This window comes from Chelon labrosus (assembly GCF_963514085.1).
Source record: "Chelon labrosus genome assembly, chromosome: 3".
NCBI lineage: Eukaryota > Metazoa > Chordata > Actinopteri > Mugiliformes > Mugilidae > Chelon > Chelon labrosus.
Genome location: NC_140339.1, coordinates 1261143 through 1288421, shown reverse-complemented (window position 1 = coordinate 1288421; position 27279 = coordinate 1261143). Strand labels below are relative to the sequence as shown.

Sequence of the window (27279 nt, the reverse complement as noted above, 5' to 3'; positions counted from 1 at the left end):
AGCAGTGGTTTAACAAGTTAAGATCAAATGCATACAGGGAAACATCAATATTATAGACAACACATTACCAAGTTGTTTAGTGTTCTTTAATATGTTAACAGATGTAACAGTAATTACAGATTCATATGTCTTGTGAAATAAGAAAGGTTTTCATTATTGTTGTTAGTGTTGTTTGTTCCAGATTTATCTCTCCCAAAGTGTCCTACAGAAGAAAAAGGTAACTGGTTAATAACAGTGGCAGAAAGAAATACCATGGTCTGTCTGGTGCAGGCCAGGAACACTGGACAAACATATAAGAAACTAAAAAGGATAAAAAATAGAAATATGACAGATCCAACACTGGAGAACCTGTGTATGACATCTGTAGCAACAAAGGCCTGTTCAGGTGTCATTAATCATTTGAAGTTACACAAATCATATTGCACACAGGTCACCACTTCCTAATGATTTGAAGCTATTCGTTATATTGTCAAAAGCAAGTTCAAGATTAACATTACATGCATGTTAGCTCATTTATGAGGTGAACTATTTTTACCAACCTCATACAGAGGCATTAGGTTTAAAGGTATCATCAACACTTCTATATTACTTATTCATTTCTATACAAGTCGGTTTAATAACTGTGACAACCAACAATGTGCTCCCGTTAACATCACAGTTAATGAAATACCTGAAGGCTAATTCATTCCCTTAATTATGCAGAATTTTAAACCTTAATAAAAATAAACGAACGTGTTAGAAAAAACTTCACCCCCGTACAGTTGTCATGAATAGTGAAATAAGACATTGAGACTAAAACCGTTTCTTGTACCAGGCTGTAAACATGTTTAATATTGCTGTAAAGTTGGGCATTTTAACATGGGGGTCTATGGGGATCTGCTCCCTGTTGGAGCCTCTAGCGGTCACTCCATGAACTGCAGTTTATTACACTTCCGCATTGGCTTCAATCTTCAGACCCGGATGTTGCCACCTGTTCAGAACACGCTTCAAAGCCTCGACACGTCTCGTCACATGACCAGTAAACAGGTTAGTAAAGTGAGTCAGATGAGCACAAATCATGTCTAAGGACTGTTCAAACTCTTTTGGATATATGAGTGAAGTCTGTTGATGGAGGAACTAGGTTGGAAACTGTGACAGACACAATGGAACAAGTTTCACTTTCTCTCTTAGAGAACAACAGTAGAACATGGCGGTCTGTCCATGTTTGTTCTGTGGCTCCTGGGCATTTCTTTTCATTTCATTTTATGGGAGAGACAACGATTACCAAGTTAAGGATGAAGTCTAGCTGGGTGAGTTGGGTGAGAGTGGGTGAATGTGTGAATGTGAATGCTCATACTCATCCAGGTTAAAGGGGATGTTGATATGTGCTTTACATTATTGTTTCTATATGAAAGACGTGTTGAAAAGTTCAAACAGGCAGTAGCATAGTAGAAGCTACACAATACAAGTTAAAGGTGTTAAAAGCACGAGTAGAACAGGATTTAGCTGATTAGAAATGTGACTTTAAGGACTCAAACATGTTTTGTGTTTTCATGATGTTGTGGGAATATATGAGCAGTTATCATTTAGTTTGTGGTGAAGCATGAAGCATGTTAAGAGAATGACATAAGAAATAGAGAAACTGATCACATGAAGAAGAATGGTGAGTTCTGTTTAATAAGGACAGTTAACAAGCTGCTATGAGGAACACAGCTGATGACTCCTGACTCTCAAACACACACATACACTCACCGGCCACTTTATTAGGTACACCTTGCTAGTACCGGGTTGGACCCCCTTTTGCCTTCAGAACTGCTTTAATCCTTCGTGGCATAGATTCAACAAGGTACTGGAAACATTCCTCAGAGAGTTTGGTCCATATTGACATGATAGCATCACGCAGTTGCTGCAGATTTGTCAGCTGCACATCCATGATGCGAATCTCCCGTTCCACCACATCCCAAAGGTGCTCTATTGGATTGAGATCTGGTGACTGTGGAGGCCATTTGAGTACAGTGAACTCATTGTCATGTTCAAGAAACCAGTCTGAGATGATTCGCGCTTTATGACATGGCGCGTTATCCTGCTGGAAGTAGCCATCAGAAGATGGGTACACTGTGGTCATAAAGGGATGGACATGGTCAGCAACAATACTCAGGTAGGCTGTGGCGTTGACACGATGCTCAATTGGTACTAATGGGCCCAAAGTGTGCCAAGAAAATATCCCCCACACCATTACACCACCACCACCAGCCTGAACCGTTGATACAAGGCAGGATGGATCCATGCTTTCATGTTGTTGACGCCAAATTCTGACCCTACCATCCGAATGTCGCAGCAGAAATCGAGACTCATCAGACCAGGCAACGTTTTTCCAATCTTCTATTGTCCAATTTTGGTGAGCCTGTGCGAATTGTAGCCTCAGTTTCCTGTTCTTAGCTGACAGGAGTGGCACCCGGTGTGGTCTTCTGCTGCTGTAGCCCATCCGCCTCAAGGTTCGACGTGTTGTGCGTTCAGAGATGCTCTTCTGCATACCTCGGTTGTAACGAGTGGTTATTTGAGTTACTGTTGCCTTTCTATCAGCTGGAACCAGTCTGGCCATTCTCCTCTGACCTCTGGCATCAACAAGGAATTTGCGCCCACAGAACTGCCGCTCACTGGATATTTTCTCTTTTTCGGACCATTCTCTGTAAACCCTAGAGATGGTTGTGCGTGAAAATCCCAGTAGATCAGCAGTTTCTGAAATACTCAGACCAGCCCGTCTGGCACCAATAACCATGCCACGTTCAAAGTCACTTAAATCACCTTTCTTCCCCATTCTGATGCTCGGTTTGAACTGCAGCAGATCGTCTTGACCATGTCTACATGCCTAAATGCATTGAGTTGCTGCCATGTGATTGGCTGATTAGAAATTAAAGTTAACGAGCAGTTGGACAGGTGTACCTAATAAAGTGGCCGGTGAGTGTATATATCTTGTGTGAACAGGTGAGTCGTCTTGAGGCCTGTAACATAATCAGACATTCTCTCTACTATGAAGGTTCCTGTAACAGGTGACCCTGAACCATCCCTTAGTTGTGCTGCTATAGGTCCAGGCTGCTGGGAGACTTCCCATGATGCACTGAGCTCCTGTCCTCTACTCTCTCTCATTAAAGTCTAGTTGAAGAGTGTTTGTAGTGTACAGCAGCATCAGTGGAGGATCTAGAATGTGTTCATGTGACTGTGATACTGTCCCAGAGTTTAGAAGGTCACTTAGCTCCATCTAGTGGACAGATGGAACTCCATGTTGTGATGTGGGCTTTCAGGTCAGACTGCTTTTGACGTCACTCTGATGTTTTTAGTCTGAACTTATGAGGATGTGACTTCAGATCAAATGAACACAGACTCCAGGACTACTGAAAGAAAGTCTTCTTTTCTCCAACAGCTCCACACATGAAGGTGGAACGTGACTGAAAGTTCCTCAAGTTCTGCAGGTGAGAATCCCAGCAGAGAAATCTGTCTGATGAACTTTGTGTCACATTGTGTTTGACTTGACAGTAACGTCTGTGTTTTCTCTCACAACGTTATTTAATCCTTCAGATATTTTAGAAGAGTTTTATCTCAAAGCAGAGGGCCGGTGTTCAATTATTATTTTTATTTATTTATTTATTTTGGGCCGGTGTTCAGTCATGGCACTGAGTGGTTATCACATGTATGCTGTCTCCAGATGTCGCTGGGCCGTCTCCACTTGCAGCTCTTTTCTTTTTCTTGTTTTGCAGACGCAGCCTGACGTAAGACGTCCGTGCACACCGCACACTGTCAGTGGTGTTTGCAGCCTGGCTCCAGCCCCAGAAGTGTAAGGGTGTTTGCAAAATGGAAAATAAAAAGAGCAAGGGTGGCGCAGAAAAAGCGAGAATTAAAAAGAGAAAAGCTCTGGAGACAGATGGAGCTAAATGTGCAAAAATCGGCAGCTTTTTCAATAAAACGTGCTCGCGGTCTGAAACGACCAATGAAGATGATGAAACAGGTAAGACAAGATGCTGAACAAAATGCAACTTTACCTGCACTGTTCAAGTTAATTAATTAGCATCAAGTCAATGAATTGCGTGGCGTTGTAACATATAGCCTGTCTAACCTAACGTTACATCATTTAAATAATAGTATGATGCGACGCCACATAACTGGCCACAAACTTTGTCTTGTAGAACCTCAGATGCCAGATGCATCACCAAGCACCAGCCATGAGCCACAGGTCCAGAGTGTGCAGGTAGGATTGGTCATTAAATGAATATTATTATATTATATAATATAATGAAGAGTATGGTGTAGACCTGCTCTTTATGATAAATGCCCTGAGATAATTGATGATGATAGATGATTCAGCACTACAATAATGAAACTGACTTGAAGTATTGACTTGAAAAAGGGGAGATTTGTGTTGAGAATGTATTTTATTCTTTGTTCATGTTTAAGGATTAGATATCTGTGAACACTGATTTGCTTGATATTTGATTTTGCAGAAAAGGACATGCTGATGTTCTGATTATAATGTTATTACAGAGTGCAACCCTTTTTTTTATTTTTTTAAATTTAATATTTAATATTTTATTCATTCTTTTTTTTTATTTGTTGAAAAGGATGTTGTGTTGCAAACAATAATGGTGGAGATGAGGAATCCTTCAGATATTTTAGAAGAGTTTTATCTCAAAGTATTGGTTTAAAAAGATTAGCATGTTGTACTGTTAGTGGTTCTCAGAGTAGTGTTAATTTTGTCACCTATTTTTAATTTAGTCTTAGCCTTAGTCTTGTGCCAAATGTCCTTGTTAGTTTTAGTCATATTTAGTCATTCACATATCTTTTTTTCTTAGTCAAGTTTTAGTCGACTAAAAGTCTCGCCATTTTTAGTCTAGTTTTAGTCAAAAGAAAACTCGATATATCTTAGTGAAGTTTTAGTCAAAACATTTTAGTCTTTTTTTATATAACAAATTATTTCTGAGATTATTTCTGATAACCATTTCAGTCAAATATCGAGCCTCTTCCTTCTACCTAGCATGTCGACGTCTGCACTCACTCTGGCAGAAATCTGGTGTTTGCTACTGTCTATCTATGGGTGTTCTTGCTCCATGTAGTTTCATGTTGCAGCCACAGGCTGGCAGCAACAGCACGAACTCGTTCGGAATATTTTGAAGGCCTAACAGTTGAATACCGTATTTTCCGGACTATAAGGCGCACCTGAATATAAGTTAAATTTTGGGGAAACTACAGATTGTTCCATATATAAGCTGCACCCGACTATAAACCGCTGGTGTTTTAATGTTTAATTACCGTAAGGGTTTCTTCTACCACGGAGGGGATTGTCGGGACAGAAATGACTGTTTGGAAACGCAAAGCGTCCCATTTATTTACATTTGACAAACATAAATCTTTCGATCAATCAAACAAAAAATCAATCAATCAAACTTTCACATCTTTGACATTACAAACAGCATTCGTGCAGTGCACAAATAATACAACGGTGTGCTCCTAGCGCACTTCCTGCAGTCATAGTACCGTAGTAGTGCAGTATAACAAAAAACAAAGCTTACAACGCTTGACGAGGCAATAACGTTAAATGGCTAAATTTAATTCGTTTTTAAAAGTGCTTGCCTGTAACACGGCAGCAAAAGTGCAGTAACCCGGCTGCTCAACAAAATAACCAGCATCTTTTTCGAAAACAGCCAACACAGCAGTAAAGGTGCAGTAACACGGCCGTTTACTGTATCAAAATAACCAGCCTACTATACCAGAAAAGTCAGTTCTTAATCCTCGTGTCATCGTCTATGACATGATAGTGCGCCCCTGGTGACCGTTAGCTGTAAAAATCCATCCGCCGTTGTATTGAGAGTGAGGAGTCACGTGCCGATTTGGGTTGATATGGGCGGGGTCTGAGCTGGTCGGCCATGATGGTAGGAGATGCTATCGGTTGCCAGGGGCAACGCCTTCAGAACTTAACGGAGGCGCGACTAAACATTACAGAGCTCTTTAATTTTTGCGCGTTTATTATTTCGGCGGGACAGATCTACGAATACAAGAAAAGTAAGAAAGTAAAGCAACGGAGAAAGTTAAGGCGAAAGAAAATGGACCTTACAGGGACAAGCTTACACCTACCGCAAAACAGCGGAAGGTGAGGTCGTGTTCGTGCGTTGTGTTTATTAAGACCAACAGAGACCGAACCACTGTTTTCGTTGATTTATTCGCCGTACCTGGCAGGACAGTATACAGTCAGTCTGGTGAAACTTCCAAATAACTTGCTCTCACACTGTAGCGCAGGGAGACAGCGCAGGAAAACTGTATTATTATGTATTATGACATTATGCTACCAACAAGGTAGCATAATGTCATGAGCAGAATCTCAACTATTTTTTAGTTAACATTAATGGTTGGCCATTGAGCATTTTCAAAGAGGCAACAGTTTGTTAGATAGTTAGCTAGGCAGCAAACTTCAGATGCACTTCAGGGTTTGCAACAACATTAACAGCTAGGTAACCTACACTTCGTAGCTTTAACAACCAACATAAAGACATTTTTTAGAGAAGGTACCCGAGTGAAAATGCAGAGAACACACTCTCATCGACTGGGGGGTGAGATCGAAAGTAAGGTCCTTTCTTCTTATTGCAGCCAACCAAGCAATCCGGCGTCTCCTCGTCAGGTCAGAGACTTGCTCTCCCTGATGCTGTGTCCATTTCGGTAACCTAAAAAACTGTATTCCATTGTTCCTATGTTTTCCATATGTATCGTGTGAGGTACTGGAGCAGTTTTTAACGCAGCAGTGAGTTCCAGGCATGGTAAAACAGTGCGGGAATTGCGAGAACCTCCTCTACTACCGAGTTAACAACACACGTAAACAATCATGTTTTGCCACTGGAATCCTGCCAACATGGCGGAGAGGGGGAGGATCCCGCGATATCGAGGGGAGGGGCTCTGTACCATGACGACAACTCCTCACTCTCAATAAGCCGCAGGGTCCAAAGCGAGTGACAAAAGTAGCGGCTTATAGTCCGGAATTTACGGTATTCTATCTCACGATGAAAAAGTAGAGACAATTGTAGACGAAACTGAAGAGAGATTTTATCTTAGTTTTTATTTTATGCAAAACATTTTAGTCTCGTCTTTTTTCGTCAACAATAATGGATGTTAAAGGAACAGTATGTAAGAAATGCATTTCAATTAATCATAAAATAGCCCTGATATGTTAGCCTGGTCGTCACCATCCTACGTTTCCGCCCGAAATTTGATTTCAGTCTGCACCTCAGTCTGGCCAAACTGCCCTTCTAAGCTTCGCGTTTGATCGGACCTATCAGCGAACAGTTGAGTGATGACGCGGAACTCGCCTGCCGAGTTGCTTCTGTAGTCCAGCGAAGCTTGTAGTTCCACTAGGGATGGACAGAACGAGGCTTTGTGAAACAACGAAACGTTCGAAGCAATTGCGCCGGAATTGTGTCGAGGCTTCGAAACAATCCGACACACGTAACTCCATGGTGACATCTAGTGGCCTGTTTTGCTAACATCACATTTTGACCATGAAGCACAACTGCTTCAGACAAAGAATATAAATAGCCGACATGGAACGCGATGTTTCGTCAACCGCCAGGTGGTTCAGTGGTTAACTCACATGGACTTGGCCTAAACGGCCGAGGTTCGATTCCCTGCTGATGCTTGACATGTCTGAACTAGTTTATCCCTAGAGTAAATTGAGCATTTTATACATATCTGCCAGTTACAGATGTTTTGTTATTTCAGTTTCATAGTATATTATCCTTTGGGATATACTAAAGAAAAATGTTACAATGGTTTTAAAATGTACTGTATGCTTATGGCCCAGGCTTTTTTTTTTGGGAACATGTTGTAGGGAAATAAAGGATAAATGAATGAAGCAGGTTAGACTAATCAGGTTCAACATGGGAAAAATAAACAACAACACATTTGTATGTCAACATAAATTTTTATTTAAGAATAACAGTTGTTCTGCCGTCTTGGCATTTAATCTGTTTCTTGTTTTGGAGTCTCTATATGTCGCTATATGTCGTTATCTCTCAAAATCTCTCTCCTCACAAAAAACCCACGAAGATAGGATGTGTTTGAATGACTTTTAAGCATTGTGGGACTTGGCTAATTACTCGGCTCGGCAAGTGTGCCACCAGGTGAAACCAGTTTGAAACACCACGAAGCCTCACTTAGCCATGGTCACGTGACATGGGCGTTTTGAACCACACTTCGAAACACTTGCGTTTCGGAAGCTCGACCCTGTTTCGAAACGTCAGCTTCGAGCGTCACACCCCTAAGTTCCACAGCATAGCAACAATGGCGACGGAGGAAGAGACGCTAGAAGCCATCCGCGAAGTTGTCTCAACTCTCGAGAGCATCACGGAATTAAAAACAGAACAAGAGGCTTGTCTTGTCAATTTTATAAATGGCAAGGACGTCGTAGCTCTCCTTCCAACTGGCTTTGGGAAAAGTTTGATTTATTTAACTGGAAGCGGAAGTGGTAAGCGTAAGAGCAGAGCCCGTCTACGGAGAGCCTTGCCACTCTCTATTAAGTCCCATTGTAACGAATTTTGGTTGCAGTTCCACCAGATTTCCACTGGGGGCGATCGCCATGAGTGCAACATGAATGGGACTCTATGGAGCTAAACGGCTAAATGTGTCTCTTTCACCCGATTGTTGTTGAGAAATCTCAGATTTGATTGTAGGTTTTGCAAGTTCAACATGGGTTATAGCTCAAAAGTTGAATGAACGAGAACTTATGTCCTTTAGTTTTCTTACAGGTTGAGTTGTTGTTGCCCATAACACGCTAGCATTGTGCTAATGAACGCTGATTGGTCATTGAAGGACTGATTACGACCAGATCCCGCTTGACGGCATCGTGGCATCCGAAGCGGGACCAGAATGTTAAGGCGGACTTTTTCGCCCAAGTTTTTTTTTTTCGGCCCGGTCTTTTAAAACAACAAAACAAAAACTCTTCTAGCACGTGTATTTACCCGTGTCAGCTGTGTTGTCCATGCCTCGAGAGAAAAGAAAGTGCAGAGCGCGAAAGCGCCAAAGCAGTGACTGAAGGATTGCCGTAAAGCAGTATCTGGTCGTACGATGTGTATGACGTCATTGACATTTTAAAATACTTTTTAAAGCAAATAAGTGACTCTAAAAAATCTAACACCAAGCAATGTGTCATTTCTTTGCATCTCCTTTCAAATACAATATTCAAATTACTGCACAAAAATTTATATCCTGAGAAAAGTGGATTTTGAGGGGTACTGCTCCATAGACCGCCATTCATTCTGCACTCGTCCTGAGAGCGCCCTCATATGGAACCAGAGTGGAACTGCAACCAGTTCAGAAGCCGGAAGTTCAGTGAGAGTGGAACTTCTCCCCTTATTAGACATTCTCTGGTAAGAGCCTGAACTCCGGCGCACAATATACGTTATTACCAAACGTTGCTGATTGGTTAAGGGAACTCCAATGATTTTAAACCTCAAAATAAGCATCCGCCCATTACGGAGACAGATTCCTACTACATTGGGCCAGACTAACGTGCAGCCCGAAATCAAATTTCGGGTGGAAACGTAGGATGGTGACGACCAGGCTACTGATATGTCACTAGACATGAAGAAATCATGTTCATTTCAAATACTTATATCACTGACAACAGTGGTCCGGCCAGGATATTGTCATTTAAAAGTGAGAGTTGCAGCCCTCAACTGATGTTATTGTTGTCATGTTGTGTTTTGGTCTGAGGCGCCACCCTCCACCTATCTACTAATCACGAAGTCAGTAGAGTTTCGTCATCCGGGTTGCCAGCTCTGCTCTAGTTACCGCAGCTGCAGCTACGAACGTGTCGGATAAAACATGTATAATGTTACTAAACCTAAAAGACCTCGTTATGAACCCGAACTATGTCGTGACAAAGTCCGAAATAAACAAGGAGTTGTAGGAGATGCCTTTGAAAGATGGAGACGGCTGAAAACGGAGAAGGATTTGAAGACAGACGCCAACGTTGCTAATTTTCTCCTGGCTAACTTACTTGTACATAATGTAAATGGACATTTAAAATATTCACGACAGTCGAACAAAGTTATGCATGTTCGTGCAAAGTTACGTTACGTTAGCGCATACAGAGGAGGTGGGTCATCAAATTGAAAAGGTAAGGAATTATTTGGGAAATAAAAACGGCGAGTCGTCATTGCTAACATTAGCGATGCATTATGAGCCCGTTTCTCTGTCATTATGCTGAAACGCAGAGGAAAACAACATTAGCACGTCGATTATGGCAATGTGAAACGTAATTGAGACGTATTGAGTAGCCTAACGTTACCTCGGTAACCTGGCAACCTCGAGTCAGGGGGGAGGTTGGAGCATAGACATATATACATAGACGCCTCATAGAGAGGCGAAGTCCCGCCCCCTCTACTTCCGGGTTATGGGACCTATCTTTCGAAAAAATATGAACGGCAGTCTATGGCGAAAGATAAATTATTTTCTGGTCCCGATCGACTTGTGCCTTGGATTATACATATGTTGTTTTTCAGAATAAAAAATGATTTTACATGTCAAGAATGTCACAGTTTGTCGCAAGATAGTTCAGTAAAACGCTATGGAAAATACGTAATTAAACGAACTACAAGTCCCGCATGCTGGCGCGTACAGAACCGACCAAAACTCCCTTGGTGTAACTACAGCTCTGGACATGACCCGATTTATAATGATTTTCACCTCGTTTGATGCTTCTGCCTTCGTCCTGGAAGAAGACGGTAAAGCTCAACAAGGAGACAGCCATAGTTCTCAGACGAGAGATGTAGTTCACTAAGCGATCTCATACAAAACCTAACGTTGTTCAGCTTATTTACGTCAAATAATTTATCTCTTGACGTGAAAAATTATCTTTTAAATCCACACACATCATATGTGAAATTCATGCCACAATTCGATCGGGACCAGAAAATAATTATGATCTCGCCATAGACTGCCGTTCATATTTTTTCGAAAGATAGGTCCCATAACCTGGAAGTAGAGGGGCGGGACTTCGGCTCTCTATTGAGCGGGTTGGCCCGCTGCTGCGATACGTCAACGTCGCCGCCATATTGGTAGAGGCGGCTCTGCCCCGCGAACCAATACGAGTCAATGGAGTGAACTTTATTAAGCGTCTGCTACTAAGTGCTATAAGTTAATTCCTCTCATTTACACATTCACACACGGACGTATATATTCAGAAAACCGTTAGGAACCTAAAACAACGTCTGTAATGGTCTCTGATGATTATAAACGTGAACTATTCTTTATATGTTCAGTGTACAGATCGGCATCAAACCACTCGATGTATTTTATAATGTTTTCACGAGTGTTTAGCTGTTACTGTGATGATACATGACAGTCAAAATACTGAATCTGTGTCTATAATAACCACCTGACATGGAAATGAGACATCTGTATTAATAAACATCACCAGCATTTACATGGTACTGATTTTGATTAATCGTTTTTATATTTTAACGACTAATATTGACAATCATTGGGACAAGAAAATTAACAAAATTAACAAAGTCTGCAAATCATAATAAAGTAAAATGAAATAATAATAATGGCATAAAATACTGCGATTGCCTGGTCTAAACCATACTCTTTGATTTTTTTATTTTTTTTTAGAAGGAAACAGATTAAAGAACATATATACATACTTATATTTATACACCTGTGTGTGCAAGGAAACAGATTAAAAAACACATACTTATATCAATACAGCTTTATTCATTCATTTGTTCATCTTCTACACCCGATTATTCCTGCTAAGGGTCGCTGGGGTCTGCTGAAGCCTATCCCAGCTGTCATCGGGCGAAAGGCAGGGGTACACCCTGGACAGGTCACCAGTCTATCGCAGGGCTAACACAGAGACAGACAACCATTCAATTCTAGCACAGCATCCGAGTATTACACACAACATAAATAGAGTAAAAATTACAATTGTGCAAATATAAGTATAAGGACAATTATTGCACATTGTCCTTGGGTGGTGTGTGTGCATGTGCATATTCTGATTCTGATTCTGATTCAGTGATTCCTTCACATTCATACAGGACTAAAACATTTTCAGTCAGTGTGGCATTGATTTATCTAATCCTTACAGCCTAGTGATACACCCACCCTTTGGAGATGAGCTGGGGAACAGAACACAGAAGGAACAGCTCCATCTCTGCTAGCTAAGCAACTTTGAACACTCCGAGTAGTTAATTCGGGGCAATTTAGTTAAATACGACTGACTTCTTGGTTGTTTGAAGGCTGGTTTTAACGCAGGACTTCATAGTATTATGCGCGGGACTTGTAGTATCAACAAAAGTATGCATATTCTGATCTCAAAATGATGTTGTAATGATAAAATACAGTCAAAAGTAATTGTTCTGTCTTACTTGTGAAAAGTAATCCAGTGGAATCGGGTTTCGCTTGTCATTCGATTGAAACATTTCCAAGCAGCACACGAATGAGGCATCTTCCGACCGGTGATAGCTCCAGTTTGCCACTTCCAATATGGCGGCGACGTTGACGTACGGTACAGCGCTCAATGAGGCGTCTATGTATATATGTCTATGGGTTGGAGGGGATACACCGTTCTACAGTATTTTGAAAGTGATTGCAGTACCAGTTTTGGCCAGTTTTGGCCACAATCTTACATACTGTTCATTTAATTTAGTCTTAGTCAGCGTTTTTGGACAATGGTGCAGTCTCATCATCGTCTCGTTTTAGTCATGGAAAAAAAGGTCGTTGACGAACATATTTAGTCTCGTCTCGTCTGACGAAATTAACACTATCTCAGAGTGAACCAGCTACAGTTGGATTGTCACTGTGTTCACATCGTGTTCATGTGGTTAAACAATGAAAGTAGTGTCAGAACTGGTTAGACATATTGGATCAAACATGACAGATTTATCAGAAACACAATCACCTTCCAGACTAAAGTGAAAGCAGCACAGTGACAGAGTCTGATAGAACGTTCAGCAGCTTCACTTCTTTCTACTGTATTTCTGACGTGTTAAAGAGATGAATGTAAACCCTGTGTTTGTTGAGGTAACGTTTGTTGTCATGACTGAGTGCAGCTCTCTCAGCAGGTGATGGATCAGACTGAGGACAGACAGGAGACAGGAGTCCCTCCCTCTAAAACCACTCTGTGTAGAGAACATGAGATCCAGACTGAAGCTCTGAGGTGAGAGGACCATCTCTGACCAACTCTTCTCTATGTCAGAGCTCATTATTCACTGTTTTCTACTCTCAACTCATTTGTTTGTATCAGGATGCAGCAGCAGAGACCAGACTCTCCTGAACACAGCTGTGTCTCCTTCAAGAGTGACCAGTCTATGGGTCGCATGATTGATTTTAGAAAACAACCTGCTGATAGAAGGTACTGTAATGACTTCCATAACACACTATGAAGAAAGTTCAATTATCAAAGAGTTGTAGAGGAATGAAAACACTAGAGCACCTATGTACATGGAGACCACTTTAGTAAAAAAAAGAATTCAAAGTATATTTTACTACTTTGTTAGATCAGTTCAGTTTTTATGTTTATCTGTGCTTAAGTTAGGAAACTCAGTACCCTGTTCTTTTTAATCTTTGGCTTGAGGAGAACCAATTCAACCATTTTGTAACCACTATCTACCCACCGCATCATATTAGGGTTTACAACACTAGGAAAATATTGTGGAAGCAAACCTGGTAACAGATTCTTCAGATTCAAACTCTTTGTACATGAGGCCCCAGATGATCTTCTTAATCTACTCAGAATAAATAGCTGTCTTTCAAAAAGAAGTAGCACTAAACACAGAACAATTCTCTTTTCATAGGGAACCTTTTAGTTCAAAGGAATTTAAAATAGTTATTTTAGTTCAGTTCTTTCTTTTGCACTGCTCCTTTAAGTTAGGAAACTCAGTGGCCTTTCAACATTCAGGTTCAGGAGAAATAAAAACAAAAATCAAATGACGATGAATAAACCTGGGTTGTATGTTTCTTCCTCTGAATGTTGAGAAAGGAGATCTCTGTTCTTATCTGAACAATGTGATGGTGGGTTCCATCTCTCAGGAGATCCTCCTCAGCATGAGCTGTGCATCCACCACTCTTCTGGAACAAGTCCTCTGTCGGCCTGTGGTGTCTCCATCTGTGATTTCCTAAACAGGAACAAATATTCTACCGTCATTCACCTGAGAAAGAGAGGATTCACAATCATTAAATCTCCTTCAACCTTTGACCAGTCACTACTTGTTACTTAAGATGAGATGAGATACTCTACATAGTTTTACTTCCTTTCTGCTTCACCTTGCTACACCTTCCTTGTTCTACTCTTTATCTCAAGCGCTGACACTGTCTCCATCTTTATAGACCAATTCTGCTGCCACTGGACAAAAATATCTACTGCAGAAAATAAATGCTGGGAATGTGTTTACCCTTTATAAGTTGGTTAATGTAAGAATTTATTACTGAAGGGTGCTGAATCAGTATGAACATGACCAGGTATACTAGATAATTCAGCGTTGATTTGAAATTAGACCCACATGGTGACATAGTTACCTGACTCATCACTTTCAATAAGGCATGTACAGAATCATGTTCTATGATGTTTTCTCCACAGGGTTCTGGAGCAGAGCTCAGAGGTTCCTGGTGGTCAGTCTACACAGAAACATCAACCAGACCTGGACTCCATATTTACGGTCTGTTCATGTACAAACTGACTTCTCACAACAGATGAAAGGCTGAATCATCATTAGATCATGCTGTCTGCCTTCAGACTGACTGATGAATCATGAGTTCCTCCAGGTTTAAATTAAATGTTCAGGTTCTCCTTCTGTTCCAGCTGCTGGAGGAGAACATCATCAGTTTTGTGAAGAACGAGCTGAAGAAGATCCAGAAGGTTCTGAGTCCAGATTACCCAGAATGCTCAGAGAGTCAGAGGGAGGATGAGGAGGTGTTGGAGGGTGAGGATGAAGAGCAGAGGAGGAGCAGCAGAGATTTATTTGTGAAGATCACAATGAACTTCCTGAGGAGAATGAAGCAGGAGGAGCTGACTGACCGTCTGCAGAGCAGTAAGAGGATTTAACAGCTTTAACTTGATGGAAAGAGGAAATGGAGGAAGGTTATGTTTCCTAACTGTTAATATGATGCAAACATCTAGTCCTCTACTTATTAATGAATCAAACTGATGGATGAAGAAAAACTAAAGACACACTGTAATGTTTAGACCCTCAGATTTTCTGTCTCCATATTTTCTTTCTCATTTGTTCATTCAGGACTTGGAGCTGCAGTTTGTGGACGTAAAGTTAAATCTGCTCTGAAGGAGAAGTTCCAGTGTGTGTTTGAGGGGATTGCTAAAGCAGGAAACTCAACCCTTCTGAATGAGATCTACACAGAGCTCTACATCACAGAGGGAGGGACTGCAGAGGTCAATCATGAACATGAGTTCAGACAGATTGAAACAGCATCCAGGAAACCACACAGACCAGAAACAAGCATCAGACAAGAAGACCTCTTTAAAGCCTCACCTGGAAGACATGGACCAATCAGAAGAGTGATGACAAAGGGAGTGGCTGGCATTGGGAAAACAGTCTTAACACAGAAGTTGACTCTGGACTGGGCTGAAGACAAAGCCAACCAGGACATCCTCTTCATATTTCCAATGACTTTCAGAGAGCTGAATGTGTTGAAAGAGAGAAAGTTCAGCTTGGTGGAACTTGTTCATCACTTCTTTACTGAAACCAAAGAAGCAGGAATCTGCAGCTTTGAAGAGTTCCAGGTTGTGTTCATCTTTGACGGTCTGGATGAGTGTCGACTTCCTCTGGACTTCCACAACACTGAGATCCTGACTGATGTTACGGAGTCCACCTCAGTGGATGTGCTGCTGACAAACCTCATCAGGGGGAAACTGCTTCCCTCTGCTCGCCTCTGGATAACCACACGACCTGCAGCAGCCAATCAGATCCCTCCTTACTGTGTTGACATGGTGACAGAGGTCAGAGGGTTCACTGACCCCCAGAAGGAGGAGTACTTCAGGAAGAGATTCAGAGATGAGGAGCAGGCCAGCAGGATCATCTCCCACATCAAGACATCACGAAGCCTCCACATCATGTGTCACATCCCAGTCTTCTGCTGGATCACTGCTACAGTTCTGGAGGATGTGTTGGAAACCAGAGAGGGAGGAGAGCTGCCCAAGACCCTGACTGAGATGTACATCCACTTCCTGGTGGTTCAGACCAAAGTCAAGAAGGTCAAGTATGATGGAGGAGCTGAGACAGATCCACACTGGAGTCCAGAGAGCAGGAAGATGATTGAGTCTCTGGGAAAACTGGCTTTTGATCAGCTGCTGAAAGGAAACCTGATCTTCTATGAATCAGACCTGACAGAGTGTGGTATCGATATCAGAGCAGCCTCAGTGTACTCAGGAGTGTTCACACAGATCTTTAAAGAGGAGAGAGGACTGTACCAGGACAAGGTGTTCTGCTTCGTCCATCTGAGCGTTCAGGAGTTTCTGGCTGCAGTCTACATGATCCACTGTTACACCAACAGGAAGACAGAGGTGCTGGAGGACTTCCTGGAAGATAACTACAATAACTCACCTCTGGATGAATTTCTGAACAGAGTCATGATTAAATCCCTGGAGAGTAAAAATGGTCACCTGGACCTGTTAGTTCGCTTCCTTCATGGCCTCTCTCTGGAGTCCAACCAGAGACTCTTAGGAGGTCTGCTGGGTCAGACAGAGAACAGTCCAGAAATCATCCAGAGAACCACCAACAACCTGAAGAAGATGAACACTGATAAAATCTCTCCTGACAGAAGCATCAACATCTTCCACTGTCTGATGGAGATGAACGACCTCTCAGTTCATCAGGAGATCCAAGAGTTCCTGAAGTCAGAGACCAGATCATATAAGGAACTCTCTGAGATCCACTGCTCAGCTCTGGCCTACATGCTGCAGATGTCAGAGAAGGTTCTGGATGAGTTGAACCTGGATCAGTACAACACATCAGATGAGGGACTACGGAGACTGATCCCAGCTGTGAGGAACTGCAGAAAGGCTCGGTGAGTCCTGATCATTAACAGAATCAATCAGTGGAGATTAGTAGTTTAGTTCTTCAGACGTTCTCATTCTTCTTCAAACAGTGTTCCACTTGTTGACTGCAAACATCACAGTCAGTTGTATTTAGTCCCAGATGTTCTCCAGCTGTTTAAAGCTGTTCTTCTAGTTATTGACTCTGTTCTTTCTATTTCTCTGTCTTATTATTCTCTCCATCAGTAAGTTAGTTTAGCTGAAGCAGCCTCTGAGGCCTTTTCATTAAAATTAAAATTAAAATGAAGAAAACCTTTATGTGTCCCGCTATGGGGAAATTACAGTTTACAACAGCATACAAAAGGGCAGCAGAAAGAACAAATATATAAATAAATCAAATATCAGAAAGTGTAGAGTATAAAAGATAAATAATAAAATAAAATAGAAAATTCCTGCTGAAAGTTTGACTGTGCCGATGATGCTGCCGTCCAGTTTAAAGTGTGCGTGGTGATGACTGTGACAAGCTCCCGTTATCCTCCGTGTTGGGCTGCAGCGCTTTGCCCCGCTATGGGTTAGCTCGCGGCTAGCCCCGCTATGGGTTAGCTCGCGGCTAGCCCCGCTATGGGTTAGCTTGGTGGTCATGGTGATGGGTCCTGGTGTAATGGGTTGAGGGGTCATAATGTTTTGGCACTCTGTGTCTGTGTGAATGTGCTCCTCTTCTGCTGCGTGTGTGAGTGTGTGTCAGCTCGTTAGGGTCCGGTTGTCATGGCTACCAGGGCCAGCTGCTGCTGAAGTCTCCTTCTGCCTCTCACCTCTGCCTGAGTGAGAGGGAGGTCCAAAACAACTGGACCTGAGGATTAGGGGTCCCAACTAATGCTCAGAAATCAAAAACTACAAGTCCTATCGGGAAAACCAACACATCGTGAGCGTCAGCCGCTTGTCCTCTACGATTTTGTGTATTTCCACGCACGTACTGTGAAAATTGTGGCCTCAGTCGATTGAGAAAGGCGAGGAGGGAAATTTATTTTGGACGAAAACTGGTCGGCGCACTCCTCGCTCGGAGGAAGCTACAGTCCAAACCGTACGTCCCACACAAATCAAACCAACACCATCTGAAAGGAAACAAAAATCCCTACGTTTTTATATATTTTCTATCGGTGTACCTCAAAAACTGTGGCCACCCCGTAAGATTTAAACAAAGGTCTGAGAGAGATGATGAGAATGATTGTTTCCTGTCAAACACAGTCAGAGAAGATGAGCTGAACCACTGATGTGGAGACAACATGTCCAACAGGATGTGTCCAACTGTCCACTCATCAAACACATCACCTTCATAGAAATGTCTTCTTCCATTATAACAGATTTTATTTATTTGTCTCATGACAGACTTTATAGCTGTGGGCTCTCAGAGAGTCACTATGAAGTCGTGGTCTCAGCTCTGAAGTCCAACTCCTCCCATCTGAAACATCTGGACCTGAGTTTCAACGACCTGAAGGATTCAAGAGTGAAGCATCTGTCTGCTGGACTGGAGAGTCCAAACTGTAAACTGGAGACTCTGAGGTCAGTTTTCATTTATTTTCTTCTCAGGCTTCTGAAGAATGGAGATCCAGTTTAGATGAGTTCTCTTGTCAGGACTGTCAGATAGAAAAGGAGCTCAAAGAGTTTAAATGAAGGAGCATCATGTTCCTGAACATCAGCAGGTATCTCCTCAGTCATCGGTGGTGGGTCTGATCACAAACCAGATCAAGTCCAGTGTTCACATGTACATTAACAGACTTCTTGGTGTCACTAATCATTCTTTCTGTCCATACTGTCTGTGGAGACATCCCCTTATAGTCTGACTCCAATGAGACAAGATGGAGGACAACATCCACAGTGTTGTTGTGTGGATGAATGATTGTAAAGTTGATCTTCAACTCATCTTGTTCTTCAGCACATCCAGTCAGTATCTTTGTGTTTCCACAGTGTTTCCTGCTGAGCTGCAGTGGAGGGACAGGAACTCAAAGAGGAACTTTGATTAGTGTCAGTCAGACTGCTGAAGCTTCATATTAGTGTCAGCTGAACAGTGGAGTTGTGTTAGGAAGAGACCACTTCACAGTCAGTGTGGACAGCAGGAATCTGAAGAACTCTGTAATGTCCATATGACATGTGACTGTTGTTGGAAGACACACTTGAACTTGTCAACTTGTCCTTTAACATTTGAATGACACAAACCTCCTGAGACACCAAATCCAGGAAGAAGAAGGTCCTGGAATCAAAGAACTAATCAACAGTTTGTAGTCCAACATGTGTGAGGAGGAGATATTGATCCTGTAATGAGGTCAGCAGCATCTTATTGATCTGTGTTGACATGAATAGTTGTCTGAATGTTGTGCTGACGTTTGGATGATGTCTGTAGAAGGCTGACATGATGAAGATCCACAATAACACAAGGACAAAGTCACTCTACTCATTTTAGAGAACAGCTCATTGATCAGGACACATTTCAGACCTCAACACATCTGATTGATCATCAATCATTTCATCTTTTATTCTTTATTCAGATTGAGTGACTGCTGGTTGTCAAAGATCGGCTGTGATTATCTGGTCTCAGCTCTGAAGTCCAACCCCTCCCATCTGAAACATCTGGACCTGAGTGACAACAAGCTGAAGGATTCAGATGTGAAGCAGCTTCTTGATCTTGTGAAGAGTCCAGACTATAAACTGGAGACTCTGATGTGAGTAGAGGGTTCCAGTCAGTCCATGCTGCTTTCATCAGTATTGTCCTAAACACAGTTAGTATCAAAGATCCAGTGTTTCCTGTAAACCTGCAGCTTCTCAGTGAAGCTGTGAGAGGAGAATGGAGACAGGCTTCAGGATTGGACAGAAAGACAAAGAGAGAGACAACAGTCAGCCAATCAGATGAGCCAGAAGCATGTTGTGATCATGTGTTTGAGTTGATGTGAAGACGACTGTTGTTGTTGTGTTGATGTGTCCAGGAAATAAAGCTGGATTCCAGCTGACAGCCTTCCAAGATGTATAGAGACAGTGGTGGTCATTCATCAGATCTGATCAACAACTGATCACAGCTCTGAGATCAGTCTGACTGAAGCCTGCACATCACAGAACCAGCATTACATTTAGTAACCATGAGCAGAGTCATCACATGTGTCATTAGTTTGATCAGATCTCTTCAATGACAGCCTCCATGTTTATTAGTCAGCTGATCTTTGTTTAAATGGAGCAGCAGTAAATCCATCACTAAAGTCTTGGTGCAGTAATGAAGCGTTCAGGACTCTCAGCAGTTTATTAGTCAAATCTGCAGAGGAAACAGACTTGATGCTAAAAGTCTCTGCAGGTCTGTGTGTGTTCACTCCAACACGTTAACATGAAGCTGAAAGGAAGCTGGCTGAGCTCCACAGCTGCTCCACTGCTGCTCTGAACAGGACTGAAGTCCCTGCTGCTCTTTCTACTGGATGTGATGATGAAGGGAGACTCTGGAAACACTCCTTCACCTCCTCTCTTCTTTCTCCTCCTCTCTACAGGTGGGAGTCACGACCGTAAACAGGACGGTGTGTGTTGTGAGAGGATGAGCTGTGTCCTGATGATCCAGAGGTTGAAGCAGACTCTGACTGGACCATGTTACTGGGAGGTGGAGAGGAGAGCTTCATCCACATGGTCTCCATTTAAGACCATCAACAGAGCTGCACTTCAACTCTTCACAGAGCTCCAACAAATCAAGTCCAGTCCCTCATGAATGATTCAGACACATGTCAACCTGCCAGCATCAACAGTCCTTCCTGTTGTTGTGTAGATGTTTGTTCAGACTAGATTCTAATGTCTGTCTTCTCTTGTCTCTGTAGAAACAGTAGAGTCCAGTTGTTTTTAATTCTGTTTCATCCACACATTTATTTTATTTGATTAGAGCAGCAGGTAGAAGAGTTTAAAGTGAAGTAACTTAAATTACCACCAAGCACTAGTACCATGGCAGAGGTGTTTAAGCTCTGTGCAGTTTATGTAGCTTAAAGTCACACCAGTGTTAAAGTAAATGTGTGCATAGGTTAGTGATGTTTTGTGTGTCTTTGTGTCTTTATATGAGATAAATCATGAGTGAGCACAATTAGCAGTTTAAAGTATAAAAGTACATAAAGTATATACTTATAGATATATTAGTACTACTGGCTCAAAGTGAAGGGGGTAGTATTATAAGCATAGCAGCAAATGAAATGACTGGTAATAAAGAAGTTTAACTGTGAAGTGTTTGTGAATATAGACCTTAAGGAGCAGTAAGAGTAAAAAGAAATGTTAAGAGAGGAAAGCCGTTCCCACTTCTCCAATACTGTAAACTTAAAGCTAAGTTCTGGGCTGATCAAAGTGGAGATGAAGGTCTGCATGGGGGGCAGCTGTTTGTTATTGCATTGGCTGCCAAGCATGCTGAGAGAGGATGGTACATTTCACTGATATGGAAGAAATTAATGCATATTTGAAGGGGACATTTGAATCTGTTAAGAAATCACTTTAATTCAGTTAGGAACATTGTATTGTGGCAGACATAATGCAGATAGCATCATGAAGGTAAAGTACCATACACCGATCAGCCACATCATTATGACCAACTGTCTTGAAAGCACAAGGGGGACCTACAAGGGAGACCTTAGGGAGGTGGTCATAATGTTTTGACACAATAAAAAAATAAAGGGATATACCCTCTGTCACTCTGGATGATTGATGACCCTGAACTTATGATGACCCCTGAGCCTCTGGTTCACTGATCACACTGAGACAACGTGCTTTATCAGCTTTAAACTATTCATTCAATAATATCATTTATTATAACGTAGCTTTAATGCAGCTCTGACTACAATAAAGTTCTTTGCTTGATATTAATGGTTTAGTTATTTTTTTAAAGGATGTTTTTCTTAATTTCAATGAGAGACCGATTTATAAATATATTTATTATTTGGTTTAGTTTCATTTATTCTTTTCACTTGAATTAGGTTCATTAAAAATAGTTTAGTTTATTTTAGCTTAGTTTTCTCAGCTAGTTTCTTCACTTGAATGAGAAACTTATAAAATGAAAACATTTTGATTTAGTTTAGTATTTTAAATCCCTCCCTCACTCCTTCCTCCCTTCCTTCCTTCCTTCCCTCCTTCCTCCCTTCCTTCCTCCCTTCCTTCCAGTCTTGGTAAATGACTCTTATATATTTTATCTGAACAGATGAATGAAACAGATCAAACCAGGATGTTAGTGTTTAGTTTTTATTCCAGCTGACAGTAGGAGGTGTTAATCAGTCAGTTGAAGCGGACTCTCCTCATGGATCCCACCGTGTTGTTCTGACTGCCCCAGTCTGAGAAGTTGTTGTAGTCTCTTTTCTCCAGGACGTAGTGAGGTCCTCTGTAGTTGGGCTCCTGGTAGACCACCCACCTGGACAGAAAGAAGACCTTCAGCACCTCTAGAGACACAGACAGTACGTCCTTCCTATCATTCTTCCCTCTTTCCTTCCATTCATCTTTCTCTCCATCTTTCTTCCTCTTCCTTTCTTCTTTTCTTTTATCCTTTTAATCATTCCCTCTTTCTTTCTTTCTTCCATCGTTTGTTCATCCTTTTCTCCTTCTGTCCTTTATCCTTCCCTTTTTTCTTTCTCTTCCTGACTATCATCCTTCCCTCATTTTAATACCAGGTGTGAACACATTGACTTAGAGATGGACAGGTGAGACCAGGTGTGATCAGGATGGGGCTCAGGATGGGGTCTGGATGTGGTCAGGATGGGGTCTGGTTGGGGTCTGGATGTGGTCAGGATAGGGTCAGGATGGGGTCAGGATGGGGTCTGGATGTGGTCTGGATGGGATCTGGATGAGGTCGGGTGGGGTCTGGTTGGGGTCTGGATGGGGTCAGGATGGGGTCTGGATGGGATCTGGATGGGGTCTGGATGGGGTCTGGATGGGGTCAGGATGGGGTCTGGATGGGATCTGGATGGGGTCGGGATGGGGTCTGGTTGGGGTCTGGATGGGGTCTGGATGGGGTCTGGATGTGGTCTGGATGGGATCTGGATGAGGTCGGGTGGGGTCTGGTTGGGGTCTGGATGGGGTCAGGATGGGGTCTGGATGGGATCTGGATGGGGTCTGGATGGGGTCAGGATGGGGTCTGGATGGGATCTGGATGGGGTCGGGATGGGGTCTGGTTGGGGTCTGGATGGGGTCTGGATGGGGTCTGGATGTGGTCTGGATGAGGTCGGGATGGGGTCTGGTTGGGGTCTGGATGGCATCTGGATGGGGTCAGGATGTGGTCTGGATGGGGTCTGGATGGGGTCTGGATGGGGTCAGGATGTGGTCTGGATGGGGTCTGGATGGGGTCTGGATGGCATCTGGATGGGGTCAGGATGGGGTCTAGATGGGGTCTGGATGGGGTCAGGGTGAGGTCTGGTTGGGGTCAGGATGTGGTCTGGGTGGGGTCTAGATGGGGGTCAGGGTGGGGGTCTGGGTGGGGGTCTCTGTTGGAGGTAACACCGTTGGACTTACGCTCCTCCGAGGACCCTGATGGAGGCGACTCTGTTGAGGCTGTAGCGGCTCATCAGGTTGGGGATGTCGTCCTGGATCTCCATCTTCTTTCCAGAGAAGCCGGCTCGTTCAAACAGCTGAGTTTTGGCAGGATTGTTGTCCTGAGGATCACAGTTTGTGTTTCCTTTAGTTTATTTCTATTTATTTATTTAAAATCAGCTGGAATCCACTTCTTTGGATTATTACTGACAAAAACTACCTGTACAGGTGATGTGGAGGCAAATATGAGGAAACAACACAACTTTAAATGATATTTATGTAAAACAGTTGAACCCTGAGTTCAGAGCTGTGATGATCCAGATAATAAAACAGGAAGTACTCAAGGTCTTCCTTCCTTCCTTCATAAGACCAGTCCTTATTTATTTTATTTTATTTTATTTTATTGTCTCACCTGTTTGACGGAGCGGACCGAGGAGACGTGGTCCACCTGAGCGCACCATTTGTCGTAGCAGTTGTACTCTCCACGGTCGGACATGTCCCACAGATACTGACGTCCTCTGAAGTTGTCATGCTCGTAGCCGACCCATCTGTAAGGGATGGAGAGAGAGAGAGGGAGATTTTACTTTTTCCTTCCTTCCTTAAATAAATCAGATCTTAACATGTGAGAGTCTTTCCATCTGGTTCCAACATCTGGATCATGTCTCCAAGTCAACCAGCAGCTGTTGATGGTTCTGATCCAGCGGTAGGTAGAGATCCATTAGAGACAGCAGCTGGTACAATATTCTACTGACCACATGATGGCGCTGCTGATTTACAGACACACAAACTGAGATCAGATCTCAAGTGCTGGCTGGGGACGCATGTGGAGACACATTTAGATTAAGACCAGGTCGGTTGTGATAGTTTTGTCCAGGACACATGTTGATGTGAACGGTTTTCATCCACATCACTGTGACTCTATATTTTCTTTGACTCCTCTTTGGTTTGTTCGTAGACTTACGCTCCACTCTCCACCTGCACAGAGTTGCATCTCTCTGGGAAGTTCTTGTCGCTGATCCTGGAGCAGTCGGAGCTCAGGTCCAGACGTCTGCCAGCGAAGTTACGCTGCTCGAAAAGGGTCACCTGAAAAAAAACATGAGCAGATGAACAGACGTCAGCGTTTTCATAGTCAGAACATGTGACAGGGGTGTTTATACACGTCCTTGCCACTTTATTAGGTACACTAATGAGAACACATGTATTCTAATACACCAGTCTACACTAAATATTGATGGGCTGCAGGACTGGTTTCACTTTGGTTGTTTTTAACTAGTTGGTTAGTTTAGCTTGGTTCAGTGACTGTACATGTTTTGAACCTTTTACCTTAGTCTATTTTTTGTCTAACTTGATTTTTTTGCTGCCACAACACTGAAATATCTCCTTGGGATCAATTACCATTATTATTATTATTATATTCATCTAATCGTCTCTTATCTTATCATGTCTTGTCATATCGTGTTGTATCGTGTCTTATCTCACAAAACTTCAATATTTTACTCTGATTAAACCGACTGACACTAAAATCACAGTTTTCTGGTTGTGTAAAAGTTCAGCAAAGTTTATTTTTTAAGACATAAACATAATAATTAGGGTCCAACTTACAATCAGGTGTACTCTGACTAATAATTATTTTACTTTTTAAGTTAAAGCTGATCATTTATGAGTATATTTTAAATTCCCACATTTGCCTGGATTCATCTAAACAGACAGAAGACGTCTGAGCGTTTGAACAACATCTGTCCTCTACAGCTGGTATCAGTATGACTCTGGTGGACTCACCCTCCCACTGGACCCGTAGAAGGCACGTTGGAGCACAGACCCCAGCTTGCTGCAGATTGAAGCATTTTTAAGGAAGAATTAAAACCCAAACACACAAATGGATTCAAGTCACAACAATCTGAAAAACTGTGTTAATGTCAGAAACGCGTCAGGAGATGAGATGAGATCTCCTGGTGAGGCTCGTTTAGTGTGTTTCACTCAGTTTTTGTGTGTTTCTCCGTCAACCGTCATCACTCTCCAGGTGATTTTGGGGGAAACGTGTGCATCAGGAGGTGGGCCGTGGAGCCGCTGCCCCCCCTCCCTGCCACCACCTGGGTGGGTCTCACTCTGGAGCAACATACCTGGTTTGTTGGGCTAATCCTGGGACCTTAGTAAAGATGTTCATGTCAGCTCTGCGAGGCCACATGAAAGGCCCTTAAATACGGAGCGTGGAGGTGAACGGACAGCTACCAGAACGCTCAGAGTGTTTCTGCAACATTGATATGCTAAACACACGTCTTTCCACAGAAACGCTCAAAAACAACATGCAAACGCACATGCAGACACACAAACACACACACACAACACGCAGGGGGAGGCCGTGGGGCCGTGTGCACACAGAGTGCAGTGCCAACACTTTTGACTTTGAACAATTCAGCATTTTCTCCACAACAATGCAGCGTAAACAGAGAGGCCGTATTCACGCTTTGTGCTGCAGAGGTCGTGACCTGAACGGGGATGGGGGGTGGGGGGGCGCTGCTGCCGTGGAAACATACGAGTGTTTCACCTACATGGACCCGACTGCACGGGTCAGAGCTCACATTGTTTCCTCTGCCCGGACTGAATTAATAAAGTTCATTATTCATAAACATCTGGATGCTGGAATGAAACCAACACCTGGAGAAACACATGTGCATCAACATGGCCGCCACGATGAACGGGTGAATCTGAGCTTTCTGAGTCAGTGGAAATAAAAAGAAAACTTCAGATCTGCTTGAGCAGACAGGAAGATGATGAATCCACCGGTTAAAGATAAAGCTCCAGCAACAAAACTCCCTAAAGTCTTAATTCATCCAGGAAGAGTTAAAAATGAGATTAAACAGTAAAGTCTGATGCATGATGAACTCATAGTTAGAGAACGGTTCTAATCAGTGGAACTAGTTTGTTATAGAGAGAAATAATCTGTTAATCTAAACTATGCCCCCCCCCCCCCCAAAAAAAAATAAAAAAATCTGCTGGTTTTCACAAAGCTGGAAAAGATGTGTGGACATTACAGGTGTTATAAATATATCTCTATAACTAACCTGATGTGTTACTGAACATCTCTAGAGGACAATAACAACTCATTGGAGGAATTTAAATATTTTTTTTCCGTTAAAGGCTGTTTCTTCTCATTCTAGAGTTCTTTTCTTACTTTCTATTACTGCTACCTAATTAATCTCTCGTAACGTATCGCATCGCATCTCATTGTATCGTATCGTATCGTATCGTATCGTATCGTATCGTATCGTATCGTATCGTATCACATTGTATCTCATTGTATCGTAACTTGTTTTAGTTTCCCTGCAGATATATAACCTCTTTATTCTAATCTTTTCTTCTACTTGTTGTTTTAATAACTCCAGCATCTCTTCATCTTCAGACTGTAGATTGTTGTTAATTATTATTTTTAATTATTTAAATTTTTTAGTGGAGAGAAGGAAAATATTTCTATTAAACCTCTAACTGAATAACTGAATATTTAGCAGACATTAAACTGATTAAATGTGTTGAGGACGAGTTTAACTGTTTAACTCAGACATAAGTAGGACGCAGCTTAGAATGAATGTGACGCTGATTAATTGTTCTTCAGTGTAAAGTCCAGTAGCAGCGTATCACACTCAGCTAACATTAACTTTGCTTACAGCGTCAGAATCCCTCCTTTCTCCTAGAGATCTGTTTGCCCCAGCAGATTCACCCCCACACAAAGGACGGGGTATTCAGCTCAGTGTGTGTGT

General features: G+C 42.4%; 2 protein-coding genes across 9 annotated transcripts; one reads left to right on the top strand and one right to left on the bottom strand.

Annotated features, from left to right (window-relative positions):
• Nucleotides 1-21834, top strand: LOC311485574 (NLR family CARD domain-containing protein 3-like). Of its 8 annotated transcripts, XM_084541085.1 has the most exons (13): nt 978-1026; nt 1171-1289; nt 3401-3449; nt 3735-3982; nt 4161-4222; nt 13086-13180; nt 13268-13375; nt 14600-14678; nt 14822-15050; nt 15255-17040; nt 18395-18568; nt 19552-19725; nt 20533-21834. In XM_084541085.1, exons 4-13 carry the CDS (start codon nt 3829-3831, stop codon nt 20549-20551), a joined length of 2880 nt encoding a protein of 959 aa, XP_084397211.1. In that variant the 5' UTR covers nt 978-1026; nt 1171-1289; nt 3401-3449; nt 3735-3828; the 3' UTR covers nt 20552-21834. The 8 variants fall into 8 exon arrangements, with proteins under 8 accessions (XP_084397213.1, XP_084397212.1, XP_084397211.1 ...); XM_084541086.1 differs by lacking the exon at nt 1171-1289 and having other exon boundaries at nt 959-1026; XM_084541089.1 differs by lacking the exons at nt 978-1026; nt 13268-13375 and having other exon boundaries at nt 1040-1289.
• Nucleotides 21835-22279: 445 nt separating this feature from the next.
• On the bottom strand, nt 22280-25709 carry crybgx (crystallin beta gamma X; the record flags this gene model as incomplete). Its single annotated transcript, XM_084541830.1, has 6 exons — nt 22280-22412; nt 23507-23646; nt 23937-24072; nt 24486-24607; nt 25304-25352; nt 25645-25709. The coding sequence occupies 6 exons, from the start codon at nt 25707-25709 to the stop codon at nt 22280-22282; spliced, it is 645 nt and encodes a 214-aa protein (XP_084397956.1).
• Between the last annotated feature and the right edge of the window lie 1570 nt (nt 25710-27279).

Excerpts from the sequence above, each read along its gene's own strand:
- LOC311485574 (XM_084541086.1), top strand. The coding sequence starts at position 3,829 with ATGGAAAATAAAAAGAGCAAGGGTGGCGCAGAAAAAGCGAGAATTAAA. Across the intron at positions 13,181-13,267 it reads ATCCAGACTGAAGCTCTGAG|GATGCAGCAGCAGAGACCAG; the intron begins GTGAGAGGACCA and ends TGTTTGTATCAG. Across the intron at positions 15,051-15,254 it reads GACTGACCGTCTGCAGAGCA|GACTTGGAGCTGCAGTTTGT; the intron begins GTAAGAGGATTT and ends TTGTTCATTCAG.